Below are 14641 nucleotides of genomic sequence, written 5' to 3' on the forward strand. Positions count from 1 at the left end.
CTTGTGTGTGCTCTAGCATTAAGCTATATTCACAGTTTCTGGGCCTACTTTTGTGGTGGTTCCAAATGAGTAGAGTGGGCATTCTTCAACAAATAAAGTATATTTTCTTTGCATATCAGTGTAAAAAAGAGGATGTTCTAAAATCATTTTTTAAGCACATTCTCTGTGCCAAGAATTTTGTGAGGTATTAGAATACAAAAATGAAGACAATATCTCCTTAGACTCCTCATACTCGTGACAGGATATCATCTTTATCTTACTCCTTGGACTTTCTCTTTTTGCCTAATGGTGTTGACAATATCTTTTGTTCACCACTGTACCTTGTAGGTATCTCAATTTGTTGGTTCCTTGGTTAACTCAACAAATATTTATTGTCCACAATCAGATAACTGTTCTTAGAGCTATCATTCCAGTAGGAGACACAGTTAGCAAACACGTAGCTATGTAATATAATACTGGGTAATGGTAAGTGCTTGGAAGAAAAATAAAATATAGTGAAGAGATAGTAACAAATACAGCTATTTTATATAAAGTACACATGGCCGACCTTGATGAAGAAGTGACATTTGAGAAGAGACGTGACATAAAGTGAACAAAAGAACCGGCAAATGTATAGAGGAAGACTGTTCCAGCTAGAGGGAATGATAGATGCAGAGTTCTTTAGGAAAGCCTTACTTGGTAGTATAGAATAATAGTAAGAAGACCAGTTTTGTTGCAATATAATGAGGGAGAGGTTTGTGGTGGGACTAAGGGTCAATTTATGTAGAATATTATATGCTGGGGTAAAGGCATGGGTTTTGCATTCAATGTTCATTCTTTGTATTGGGAAACCATTGGAAGGTTTTTAGTAAGAGTTTTGGGATAATGGACTTTATTCTCAAGAGTATTAGAAGCCATTAAGTTTTGAGTAGGCAAGAGGTGTGATATGTTTAAGAAAGATCATTCTGGCTGCTTTGAATGAACTATTAGAGGCCATATTTGGCAAAGGAAAATAATTAGAAGACCGTTTTGCCAAGATAAGGGTGCATGGATTAGAGGGCGATTGCTAGAGGTGGGGTGAAGTGGTTGGATTCAAGATATATTTTGAAAGTATAGGTAATAGGATTTTATTGATGTGGAATGTAAGAGAATAAAGACAACTCAATCTTTGATTTAAGAAATGGATAAATAATTATGATATATACTGAAAAAAGTAGTAGGTTTCAAGAGGTATAGGAGTTAAGAATTCACATTTTACATGCCTTATTGGTCCTTTCCTCCATGAGACTGTTAACTTCTTGATTCCTGGGACCTGGTTTTATTTTCGTATAATCAGCCTCAGGACATAAGTTGGCAAATTGTAAGAATTAGTATATGTGCGTTCATTGTGTATATTAGTTTATGAATAAATCCTGTATTGAGATGAAAACTTATTTCAGTTTAATCTTAGAATTGAAAAGTTATTATTTCCATTTATTTAAAAATGAAGAAAAATTAAAACTAAAAAGTGAAGTCTGTTACTTATTTTCAGTTATTGTTAACTAGAGTTTTACTTTGTAGGTGGCACATTTTTACAATTCTATCGATCAACAAATGATTCAGAGTCAGAGACCAATGATGTTACAATCTGCCTTAGCATTTGAACAGATAATTAAGGTAGGTGAACTTTTTATGTTTTATGATTAGATTTTACATGTGAAGTGATTCTTATTTCTTAAGTTTTCAGTATACCCTTTTTTTTACCATAGCCATCAATCTACTTTCTTTTGTTCTCTAATTACTTCCTTCACTCTTAAAAGGAACATTTTTTTTCCACTTGTAGATTTGAAGTTTTAATATTTCATTTATTTTGGTATTGATTTTCATTGGTTGCATTAATAGAGATAATATAAGATTTATATGCTGTTATATTTATTGTCCAGTAATATTTGAGGTCCTTATATACAAGGTTCTTTAATGATTTTTTTAGCATCTCCTGATTTTGTATTTAAGATTTATTTGCTTTTTATCTGTATTTATTTAAATGTCCATGCATATTAAATTAGGAAAGTTCATAATAGTGTTTAAATTGTATGTTGCTATGTGTCTACTAACTGTTTGACATGAAATATTTTTTTTTTATTATTTTTTTTATTTTTTTACATTTACATAGGGTAATGATGTTTATTTTATTTTTCCCCTCCCCCCACCCCTCCCACCCCTCTTTTCCCTCTACACAGTCCTTCTTTCCTTCATTCTTGCCGCTCTCCTTAGCCTAACTCTAAACCTAACCCTAAACCTAATGCTAGCCCCTCCCACCCCCCATTATATGTCCTCATCCGCTTATCAGCGAGATCATTCGTCCTTTAGTTTTTTGAGATTGGCTTATCTCACTTAGCATGATATTCTCCAATTTCGACCATTTGCCTACAAATGCCATAATTTTATCATTCTTCATTGCGGAGTAATATTCCATTGTATAAATATGCCACAGTTTCTTTATCCATTCATCAACTGAAGGGCATTTAGGTTGGTTCCACAATCTGGCTATGGTGAATTGAGCAGCAATGAACATTGATGTGGCTGTATCTCTGTAGTATGCTGATTTTAAGTCCTTTGGGTATAGGCCGAGGAGTGGGACAGCTGGGTCAAATGGTGGTTCCATTCCAAGCTTTCTGAGGAATCTCCACACTGCTTTCCAGAGTGGCTGCACTAATTTGCAACCCCACCAGCAATGTATGAGTGTTCCTTTTTCACCACATCCTCACCAACACCTATTGTTGCTTGTATTCTTGATAATCGCCATTCTAATTGGGGTGAGATGAAATCTTAGGGTAGTTTTGATTTGCATTTCCCTTATTACTAGGGATGTTGAACCTTTTTTCATATATCTGTTGATTACTTGTACATCTTCTTCTGTGAAGTGTCTGTTCATTTCCTTAGCCCATTTGTTGCTTGGATTATTTGTATTCTTCGTGTAGAGTTTTTTGAGTTCTTTATAGATTCTGGAAATTAGCGCTCTATCTGAAGTATGATTGGCAAAGATTTTCTCCCACTCTGTAGGCTCTCTCTTCGCATTGCTGATAGTTTCCTTTGCTGAGAGAAAGCTTTTAAGTTTGAATCTATCCCAGTTGTTGATTCTTGCTTTTATTTCTTGTGCTATGGGAGTCCTGTTAAGGAAATCTGATCCTGAGCCAACAAGTTGAAGATTTGGACCTACTTTTACCAGAAAACTTTTAGAACTCATAAGTGAATTCAGTAAAGTAGCAGGTTACAAGATCAATGCTCATAAATCCAATGCATTTTTATACATAAGTGATGAATCTTCAGAAAGAGAAATTAGGAAAACTACTCCATTCACAATAGCATCGAAAAAAATAAAATACTTGGGAATCAATCTCACAAAAGAGGTGAAAGACCTCTACAATGAGAACTACAGAACATTCAAGAAAACCTTAGAAGATGGAAAGATCTCCCATGTTCCTGGATAGGCAGAATTAATATCGTCAAAATGGCTATACTACCTAAAGTGCTATACAGATTCAATGCAATTCCAATTAAAATCCCAATGATGTACCTTGCAGAAATAGAGCAAGCAATTATGAAATTCATCTGGAAGAATAAAAAACCTAGAATAGCTAAAGCAATCCTTAGTAGCAAGAGCGAAGCAGGGGGTATTGCAATACCAGATCTTCAACTCTACTACAAAGCAATAGTAACAAAAACGGCATGGTATTGGTACCAAAATAGACAGGTAGATCAATGGTACAGAATAGAGGACATGGACACAAACCCAAATAAATACAATTTTCTCATACTAGACAAAGGTTCCAACAATATGCAATGGAGAAAAGATAGCCTCTTCAACAAATGGTGCTGGGAAAACTGGAAAACCATATGCAATAGAATGAAATTAAACCCCTATCTCTCACCCTACACAAAACTCAACTCAAAATGGATCAAGGACCTCGGAATCAGACATGAAATATTTGAAAAAATAAGTAGAAGAAGAATATACCCTTTTGTTCTTTTATTTGAAAGTGAATAACTAGTTGTTTAGGATCCTCAAGACTGCTCCCCATTTTGAGATTCACTAGGTGTCACAGGACTTAGTATACTCCTAAGACTCAGAATATAGTCATACTCATAGTAGTGACATAAAGTGTAGTGACATTATGTGTATTTTATCCACAGTGAATGGATAAAAAACAAAATTAGCCAAGGGTTGGAGTCCTAGGAAACCAGATGTAAGCTTCTAAGAATCCTCTCCCAGTAGATTCACACAGGGAGTGTTAAATTCCCTCAGCAACAAGTTGTAGTACAAGTGAAATGTTCTTTTCCTCAGGAAAGTCATTAGAGACTCAAAACTCAGGTTTATGTTGGGGGCTGGTCACACAGTCATATCAAACTGCTAGTCTCCTAGAAGGAAAGCAAGTATTTAGCATAAACCGTTTTGTTTGGGTATCATTCTTATCAGTCAGGGTGGAGAAACTCTTAGAAATCTTAGTTCCCAAATACTGCTAGCTAAGGGCCAATATTTTAAGAAGGTCTTTTAAATTAGTCAAATTTATAATCTTAAGTCAGATTTATAATCTTAACCTTTCTGCACGTAAGGTCTGAGGCTAAAAATTTACTGACAACTATATAATTCATATCATAGATGCTTTAAAATTTTTAAAAAAATTATTAGTTTTTGAATAACATGAATATTTTAGTCATCTTTTTTGGTGCTCTGACTAAATGGTCTGACCAGCACAATTATAGAGGCGGAAAGGTTTATTTGAGGGCTCATGGTTTCCGGGGTCTTAGTCCATAGAAGGCTGGCTTCATTCCTCGGGGCTTGAGGTGAGGCAGAACATCATGGCGGAAGAGTGTGGCAGAGGGAAGCAGCTCCCATTATCAGAAAGTAGAGAGAGAGAGAGAGACTCCACTCTCCAGATACAAAATACGTACCCCCAAAGCCATGCCCTAATTCCTGCCTTCTCTAGCCACACACTACCATTTCAGTTAATCCCATTAGGGATTAATTCACTGATTGGGTTAAGACTCTTACAACCCAGGCATTTCTCCTCTGAACCTTCCTGCATTGTCTGACATGGGAGCTTTTGGGGGACACCTCACATTGAAGCCATAACAATAAGTTTAATGGAAAGTTTAAGAATACAGGTAAACAACAAAAAAGCCCAGTAGATGACCATTTTTAATAGTCTGGTATATATTCTTTTAAATTTCTTTTGCTATGTATACTTTTATAGTTTTGAAAAGGGAATCATTATTATTTTTGAACTTTTTTCACTTAATGTATAGTATTTTAATGTTTCTCTTATAATGTGAAACAACATTTCACTTTTTATGTCTTTGTAACTTTTTCTTCCCTAATAAATATATACAAAATAACATTTGTTCGTATTTCTGAAAACTTATTTTCTGAAATTGCCTTCTGAGAAATATATATTATGTGTATATTAAATGAGACATAATAGTGGATGAAACTAAGATACGAGTAGAATGGAAAGAACACTAAGGTTCTTTATAATGCTTTGACCACTCATTATGTATAGAATTTTGGAGGACAGGGACTCTATATATTTTAATACTCTCTAATAATAGAACAGTATGTGGTATGCAGTAATTACTCAATAAATGCTTTTTAAACGAATTCACAGATAATTCTGTTGGCTTTATTATAATTATTTAATTTCATTCCTTCATTAGCTAGTATATATAGTTCAGGGACTTACTCTGCACTACCATTTATCACTTAAAGTATAAGAAACCTTACTTCTATGTAGGTCTCTTTCTCCTTTCACTTTTATAAATTTGTCTTGAGTTTTTGCTTCAGTTAACATGTAAGATTTGAGGAACTTATGAGAAGGATAGTTTGTGTGTGTGTGTGTGTGTGTGGTGTGTGTCTATATCTATATTTATTTATTTTTACTCATCCCAGTTTTTTTTTTTTTTTCCTTTCTGATGTTCCAGGCTTCCTTGGTTGTCAGTTTATTCTTATGTAGAGAACTTCCTTTAACTATGCTAATGACAAATTTTCTTAGTTTTTTTTTTTTTTTTTTTTGTCTGATAATGTTTGTTTCTCTTCTTTCCTGAAAGATTTTTTTACCAGATATAATATTCATATCTGACAGTTCTTTTCTTTTAGCACTTTAAAAGTATTGTTTTTCTTTTTGCTGGTCTCCATGGTTTCAGTTGAGAAATTCATTGTCATTCTAATTTGTATTCCTTTGAAAATAATGCTTTGTTTCTCTGGCTGCTTTTGAGATTTCAAAGATTTTTTTTTTTTTGTCTTTAGTTTTCAGAAGTTTTATTATTATGTGGCCCAGCATAGGATTTTTAAAGTTTGATATTTTTGAAGGTTCACTCCTATTCAGGTTTTGGTCTTTTGCAAAATTTCAGATTTTTCAGTTATTGTTTCTTTGTATACCTATTTCAGTTTCTCTTCTCCTTTAGGATGTCAGTAATATGTGTATTAGTTATTTTATCTTAGAGTTCCCTGATATTCTGTCTTTTTTTTTTTTCTATTTTCTTTCTTGTTCCATTAAGTGAATTCTATTACTTTGTCCCTAAATTCACTGATTATATTTTCCGATATCTTCACTCTATTATTGGGTTTATCTAAGAAGTTTTTTTTTTTTTAATTGTTATTGTATTTTTTAGTTCTATACATTTCAATTTTTTTCTGAAAATATTTTTTTTTCACTAGTTTGTGGGAATTTGTTATTGCTTGTTGAAGTATTTTTATGATGGCTGCCTAAAAATTCATGTCAGATTATTCCAACATGAAATTAATTTCAGTATTGGCATCTGTTGATTATCTTCTCATTCAAGTTGTGGTTTTCCTAATTTTAATGTCATGAATGATTTTCAGTTATATTCTGTCATTTAGACATGGCATTATGATACTTGGTAATATTTTATCCTCACACTTCAGAAAATAGTCATTCTGAGGGCTGAATGGGTATATATATTTTTTTCCTGCTGGACCCTGCAGTTACCATTTTAATGAAAGTGGAATACTGATTTATACTATTTGATTGCAGATGAGAGAAGTGAAAGTTCAGTGCCTCCTTTTTCTCTCCATCTTGTGATAGTGAGGCATCTACTTGTGTTGTCTCACTACCTGCAGGCAGGGTGTACAACCTCAGTGTCCTCTTTAGCCCCAGCAGCAATACCTTAGCAGGGGAATCAGAACACTGCCTGCTTTTACAAGTAGGAATAGAACATCAGTTCTTCATTTGGTTCCACTGAAACTGCAAAGAGGGAGTGGTTTTCCTTTGGTGTTTTCCACTGTAGGTTGGGCATTCCTCAAGATTTTCTGTCATGAGGCTGCTATTTTCCTAATCTTTTGTCTCAAGAGAACATACTTCTTGAAGTGCTTTTTAGTCTTCTCCAAAGACCTATCCAGAATATATAGGAGACAGTAAGGAAACCTAGGTATGTTGTTGCCTAATTCCTGAAATGTTTTGACTAACTTCTCTTCATTCTACCATTTAATCTTCCTATGCTTCTTTGCTGTGTTATATGTAGGGGTTTTTAGTTATAAGAGGGAGACCCTGGAAGAAATAGCGCTAACTCAGCCTTGCCTGGACCATATAATATACAAAATGAGAAATTATATTCTTCCTTTTTTTCTTCTGTGGTACTGGGGAGTGAACCTACAGGCGCTTAATCACTGAGTCACATTCCAGCCCTTTTTATATTTTATCTTGAGACAAGTTCCTGCTGAGTTGCTTAGGGCCTTGCTAAGTTGCTGAGGCTGGCTTTGAACTTGTGATCTTCCTACCTCAACCTCCTGAACCACTGGGTTTATAGGCTTGTGCTATCACACCTGGCTAGGCTATATTTTCTTTATTGCAGGTCAGTGTTGGGGATAATTTGGCTTATGGTATAAAATTGAATCTTTTGGAAAAAAGAAATGTATGTAAATACTAAATGTCATTTATTATACCATAGAATTCAAAAGCAGGGAGTGGAGGAAAGTCACAAATTACTTGGGATAATCCTAAAGAATTAGAAGGTTACATCCAAAAGCTCCAAAATGCTGCTGAAAGACTTGCTACTGAAAATAGAAAACTGAGAAAATGGCACACTACGTTTTGTGAAAAGGTATATATTGTTTATACAATTGAATAAGCTATGAACTTAATTAGGATATAATTTTTTTTTCTTTTTTTGGGTACTGGGAATTGAACTCAGGAGCACTCAACCACTGAGGTATATCCCCAGACCTATTTTTTATTTTATTTAGAGACAGGGTCTGACTAAGTTAGTTAGTGCCTTGCTTTTGCTGAGGCTGGCTTTGAACTCCAGAGCCTCCTGCCTCAGCCTCCAAGCTGCTGGAATTATAGGCATGTTCCTCTGTGCCTTGTTTAGGACACAATTTTAAAAATCTAACTTTTGAAATAATTTGAGACTTATAGTTGCAAAAATAGTACAGAGTTCACATTTACACTTCACTTAGCTTCCCTTGATGTGAACAGCTTACATAATCACAATATGGTTATCAAAACCAGGAAATAGACTTTTGAATTTTACAAGTATTTCCACTGATATATTTTTTCTTTTATAGAGTATAATCCAGTTTCTTGGTTTCCATTTAGTTGTTGAGTCTCTGTACTCTTCTCCTCTTCGGTATTTCTTGTTTTTCATGACTTTGATATTTTTGATAAGTACTGATCAATTATTTGTGGAGTATCTCTCCATTTAGGTTTATATATTTTTTCATGCAATTTTAGCAGGAATATTATGGAATTGTTTAGCTTTTCTTGGTATATCAGACAGGTATTAATATTTCTTATCGGTTGAGTCATACTTGATTGCTTGGTTAGGATAGTGTCTTATCAGAAAAGTTACTGTTTTTTCATCAACACTTTGAAATTATTATGCTCCAATTTAAAAAAAATAAATTATTATTATTTATTTATTTTTGTGTTGCTGGGATTGAACCCAGGGCTTTGTGCATGCCAGATCAGTACTCTACTACTGAACCACACCTCTAGCATTATGCTTTAATTTTTAACAGGTAGTTGTTCTTATGAATATCGATCTACTTCGGCAGCAGCAGCGTTGGAAAGATGGATTACAAGAACTGAGAACTGGCTTAGCAAGTGTAGAAGCACAGGTAGATTACATTTTACTTTGTGTCTATACTTTGAAATATTATCTTTTCAGAATGTGAATATATGAATTGAGAAGTTTATAAGGGTTATCTTTTAAATCTTTGCTGATAGATTCCTATCAAATGTAGAATTCTTTGACTGAATAACATGTAAAGGCCATAAATTAACAATGAATTTCTATTAAAAATATAAAAATCAGTCTCTATCTTATGAAATGTCTAATCCTTCAATTCAGAGTTTGTTGTTTTTCTGACTTGGCGCTTAAATAATTATCTTTTAGATGATTGTGACATCTGTAGAACACAGTTAAGTTTAGATAGAACAATTTTTCCTTTATAGGGGAGTGGATAAACTCAAGTTTTATTCACATTTTGATATAAGATGATGTATACAGAACAAGTAGCACAGAGAATGATATACAATACCTGGTAGTGGGATCTTCCTTGAATGTGAATTAGCAATTTTTAGCAATTGTGAATTGTCAATTTTTAGAATTTTAAGAAAAACCCCAGGGCCAGGTATGGTGCACACACCTGTAATCCGGCTTGGGACCCTGAGGAAGAAGGGTCATGAGTTCAAAGACAGCCTCAGCAACTTAGCCCAGCTCTAAGCAACTCAGTGAGACTGTGTTTCTAAATAAAACATCAAAAAGGACTGGAGATGTGGCTTAGTGGCTAAGGGCCCCTGGGTTCAACCCCCCAAATATTTGAATTGATATAATTATGATTGTATGGAAACAAAAAAATATGTAAACTATCCCTCTAATATCTTAAATTTTTCATGTTTTTAAATATTCAGTAGATTATTTAGGGAGTTGGCAGGGAAAAGAAGAGCTGTACTTCATGGGAATTTTTAAAAAGGACTAAAATACTCACAAAATAAGCCTTATTTGTGTAACTGCATTATAAAACAAAGTACAGATATGAAATCCATTTAATATTAGCGAGATTTTTAAATTTCACTGATCTTTTTCTATACTATTTATAAGCATGAAAGCTAGATATTTTCATATTTGGTGCTGTGAAAATTTGCTCACTAAAAGTGCCAAATAAGGAGTTGCATGTTTTAAAATATTTACAATAAGTTTTTCATTTTAAGTGTAATCTATGTGACATGAAAGTATTAGATAAAAAAATCTATTTTGCCACGTAAGTTTTAAATAAAAAAATGTTAATGCAACATATTAGGGATTCCAAGCAAGTGATATGCATGCCTGGAAGCAGCACTGGAACCATCAACTATACAAAGCTCTGGAACATCAGTATCAGATGGGCCTCGAAGCACTTAATGAGAATCTGCCAGAAATAAATATAGACTTAATTTACAAGTAAGATATTTTTAAACCCCACTTTAATTTTCAATTTATAATTTTCTGATATCGTATATTTAAATTAAAGTGTAAATTATAAATATATGTAATTAAATTTATATTTTATTTTCAGACAGGGCCGGTTACAGTTCAGGCCCCCTTTTGAAGAAATTCGGGCTAAGTATTACAGAGAAATGAAGAGATTCATTGGTATTCCAAATCAGTTTAAAGGAGTGGGTGAGGCAGGAGATGAATCTATTTTTTCTATTATGATTGATAGAAATGCAAGTGGTTTTCTTACTATTTATAGCAAAGCAGAAGATTTATTTAGAAGACTGTCAGCTGTTTTACATCAACATAAGGTACAGAACATATAATTTTCCTTCCTTCTATTATATATTTCATTAAATGTACAGGTTAACATAAATTAACATTAAATGTACAGGTTAATAATTTATCTTGTGTGGCATTAAATTAAAATATGGCAAACCAGAGACCCTGATTTATTGATTCCTATACAGTTTAGATTTTTGCTGCAGATGAAAACTAGTTATACTGTTTTTTTTTTTTGTCTTTGAGTATTTGATTTTTTTAAAGTGTTGTGCCAACTAAAAATGTGGCATGATTCTACTGTGTCAATTTTAATTCTCCTGAAGAAAATATATTTTGAAGGTAATGATCAAACATTAATGAAATCAAGGCGATTTAAAGATAGTTGTGTAGCCAGGTGTGGTGGCCTACGCCTGTAATTCCAGCAAATCGGGAGGCTGAGGCAGGAGGCTCTCAAGTTCAGAGCCAGGGCTGGGGATATGACTCAGTGGTCAGGTACCCCTGAGTTCAGTCCCTGGTCCCCGCCTCCACGCCACCCCCCCCAAAAAAAAAAGAAAAAAAGATAACTGTGTATTGCTTAACAACTAGCATACCTTCTGAGAATGTGTAAATATAAAATTTATCATTGTGTGAATGTCACAAAATGTGCTTACAGAATCCTAGACGGTGTAGTCTGTAACACACCTGGGCTTTATGATCATATTTCATATGTGGTCCACATATGTTTTTTGTGGTCTGTCAGTGATTAAAAAGTCATTATATGGAGCATGACTACTCATTTCCGCTCAAGTGAATCATACCAACTAACTCTAGTTAGAAGCCCCAATTTCATGGCTCATTTGTATTGACATTGAAGACATTTTACTAAATTTGTTCAGTTCCTTCCTTAACTGCTTCTGCAGTGTTTCTGCACTTTAAATTTCTAGAATCTATTGGGTAAATCTGTTTACTTTCAGATTAATAACTTTTAGTGAGTTTTGGCTTTACAGAAGTGATTTTATATTTGTATTTTATGTATATCTAATTTGAGAAGAGAATCTAAAGAAAGGGTTTATTAACTTCTTTAGAAAGTTTATAATTACTATATTTTCATATTAAATCTTTTTCTCCCCCTCTTCATTCTTTCATCTGTTTAAATTGACATTTTTCTGAATAGGCCACATTTTCTTCATTTTATTTGTCTTAAATGAAGGTTGAATCCTAATCTTTTAAATATCAACTTGTTAGTTCTGTTTCTTTAATGATATGTTTTTATTCTTTAAATAGGAATGGATTGTAATTGGGCAAGTTGATATGGAAGCTCTGGTGGACAAGCATCTTTTTACTGTACATGATTGGGAGAGAAACTTTAAAGCACTGAAAACAAAAGGGAAAGAAGTAGAACGACTTCCAAGGTTAATTTAGTACTTATGTATCATAATAGTTTTTGACATGGATAGTAAGGGTACTTTGTATTCATTGGAATTGAAATCAAATCAGCTTGTTCTTTCCTATAGATCTCTGCCTTGATATTTGAGTATTATTTGGTTGTGACTTTACAGAGAATGAAAGAAGTTCCCCTTCTAGATTCTCTACTGGATGGCATCTAGTTGGGTAGAAAAGACTGGGGGAAGAGACTTCTATTCATATCTGATATTAGGAGCTAGTAAGTGATATGCATTATCACAAGCTACTGGAGAGAACATACTAGAGAATACAAAATGAATGGTATTTAACCCTACTTTTGTACTGTTTTCTTTCCTTTTAGAAAGGTTTAGGAAGTGTACCACATAGTGCTGTATTTAGGTATTACTTTAAAAGTGAACAAAAACCTCTGAAGAGTTTTTCATAACCTAGTTACTTGAGTATGTGTTTCCCTTACTTATCTGAAATTTCCACCACTGGAACTTCTTTTGGTGGTAAACAATCCATGAAAGGCCTCATGTAATAGTGAATCTATTATACCTATAGAAGATAACATTGCTTATATTAATTCATTTATTCTTTATTATAATAAATATTTGGTGAACATTTGTAACATGCAAAATCTTGTGCCTCCTAGGGGTACAAAATGAAGAAGAGTGAATCTGAAATCAAGTTGCTTTACTCTCTGATAGTGTAGGAAGACAAGTACATTTAATAAGTCAAGTGCAGTGAGGAGTAATTAGATAGCTCTTACCAGTTGCATGACTTTGACAGTCATTAAAATTGTAAAGCTAAATTTCTTCAGCTTTAAAATGCAACAGTAGTATTTATAGTATTTTGTGAGTTAAATTAGTAATTTGCATATAAATTAGTGGTACAGGGTATAAGTTCAATAAATGTTAGGTTTCAATTGTCATTAATAACAAATTGAATAGTCCATATTCCTTTATTAGAGACTGAACTAAGACTGTGAGGATTCAGAGGGTGATGATGCCCATACTTTGGGACAAAATCAGGGAAAGCTTTGTTAGAATAGTAACAATTGAATTAGAATTTTGAGACGTAAAAATGATAATGGGAGGTGACAGAGGGTATGATGTAAGTTATAGTGAAAGACATAGATTAAAGTACAAATTTGGGAAAGTATTGCATTCTAAATTAGGGGATTTGAATTTTATTTATTTTATATGATTACTTTTGAAGATTTCACAGGAATATGTATCAAAGTGGTCCTTTTGGAAGGTCAGTCTGGACATAAGGAATTGTATGGCAGAATAAAGAAATTCTAGACGTGTCAGTCATCCCAAGATCAGAAATAATTAATCAGATTAATTTTTGACACTCAAAATGGGGAGGAGGAAGTACTATGAAGAATTAAGAGTCATATTTATTAGAGGAAAACGAAGGATGAGGAATAGAGAAGAGACAAATGACTTGAGGAGTTGAGTTTGATAAAGTAATGATAATTCCATTAATATAAGTTCAAAGTAATAAGTAGTACTTTTGTATTGCTTGCATATGGGTTTTCTCTTCCTTGTTGAGTTCTTTTTGTTTAATCTGTTTTCCATCTTTAACTTTGTGATGTTTAACTACTTAAGAACTTCACTGCTACCTTTTCTATTTGTTTGCCCCTTACTGTAGATAGCTTTTCTCTTTGCGCTTCCTTGCCGAAGATAAAAAAAAGAATGTCTGTCCTACAGTCCATTTTCCATTTTGCTATTTCTTACTAATGAATTAACATGTTTTCATCTAAGCTAACATGAACATAAATGCACATACAAACACATACACAGATATTTATTTCATTGGTATTTTTTTAAAGTATAAGGCTAGAAAAGTTACATTCTAGTATGTATTTCAGATGGTATAGAAAGCACATGATTTTTGGGTGGTTATCTTTGAAATACAATGAGATATCTTCCTGTTCTCTCTTTGACTGAATGGAATCTCAGTTGCATATTATAAATATTTTCAAATGAAAGATGAATGTTAGTCTTGTCCATAGCATTCAACAATCAGTGATTTTGATTTCTTTGCTCTAATTATGTCACTTTATGTTAATTTATTAGCAAAAAAATCAATAACATATAATTTTTTGATTTTATAAAATCATTTATCTGCAAGTGTCAAAACCCAGCATGATTTATGCTTGTTTATGTTTCAGGATTTCAGAAATCATATAACTTTATTTATCAGGCAAATTGACTTATGTTTAACTGGCTAAGAACTGCAGTTTAGTTTAGACTTTTCCAGCTCGTCAATGGTTGAGAATAAATTAATAAAGCTTTAAAGGAAAATCATATTTAAATTATAAAACTATTAATACTTAATACATCTAGCTTGATTTCTAAGGCTCTTACCTGGCTCTGTGGTTTGGAAAGGGAAAATTTCTGTCTAAATAATAATTGGGGGCCAAGGTTCCAACCCATGAAACTTTGCAGGGCAAATTCCATTCAACACATTGCATACATATGCTTAGGAAATTTGAATCATATTGTAACCTGCTTTT

General features: G+C 33.2%; 1 protein-coding gene across 1 annotated transcript in view; it reads left to right on the forward strand.

Moving 5' to 3' along the window:
• The window catches only part of Dync2h1 (dynein cytoplasmic 2 heavy chain 1), a 374205-nt gene that overhangs the window by 24777 nt on the left and 334787 nt on the right, over positions 1 to 14641 (forward strand). The window contains 6 exon segments of the mRNA XM_047518130.1: positions 1540 to 1635; positions 7924 to 8076; positions 8993 to 9091; positions 10277 to 10416; positions 10532 to 10760; positions 11995 to 12122. Coding sequence (XP_047374086.1) covers positions 1540 to 1635; positions 7924 to 8076; positions 8993 to 9091; positions 10277 to 10416; positions 10532 to 10760; positions 11995 to 12122 — 845 coding nt within the window.

The sequence above is a fragment of the Sciurus carolinensis genome, chromosome 11, assembly GCF_902686445.1.
Source record: "Sciurus carolinensis chromosome 11, mSciCar1.2, whole genome shotgun sequence".
In the NCBI taxonomy this organism is placed as follows: Eukaryota; Metazoa; Chordata; class Mammalia; order Rodentia; family Sciuridae; genus Sciurus; species Sciurus carolinensis.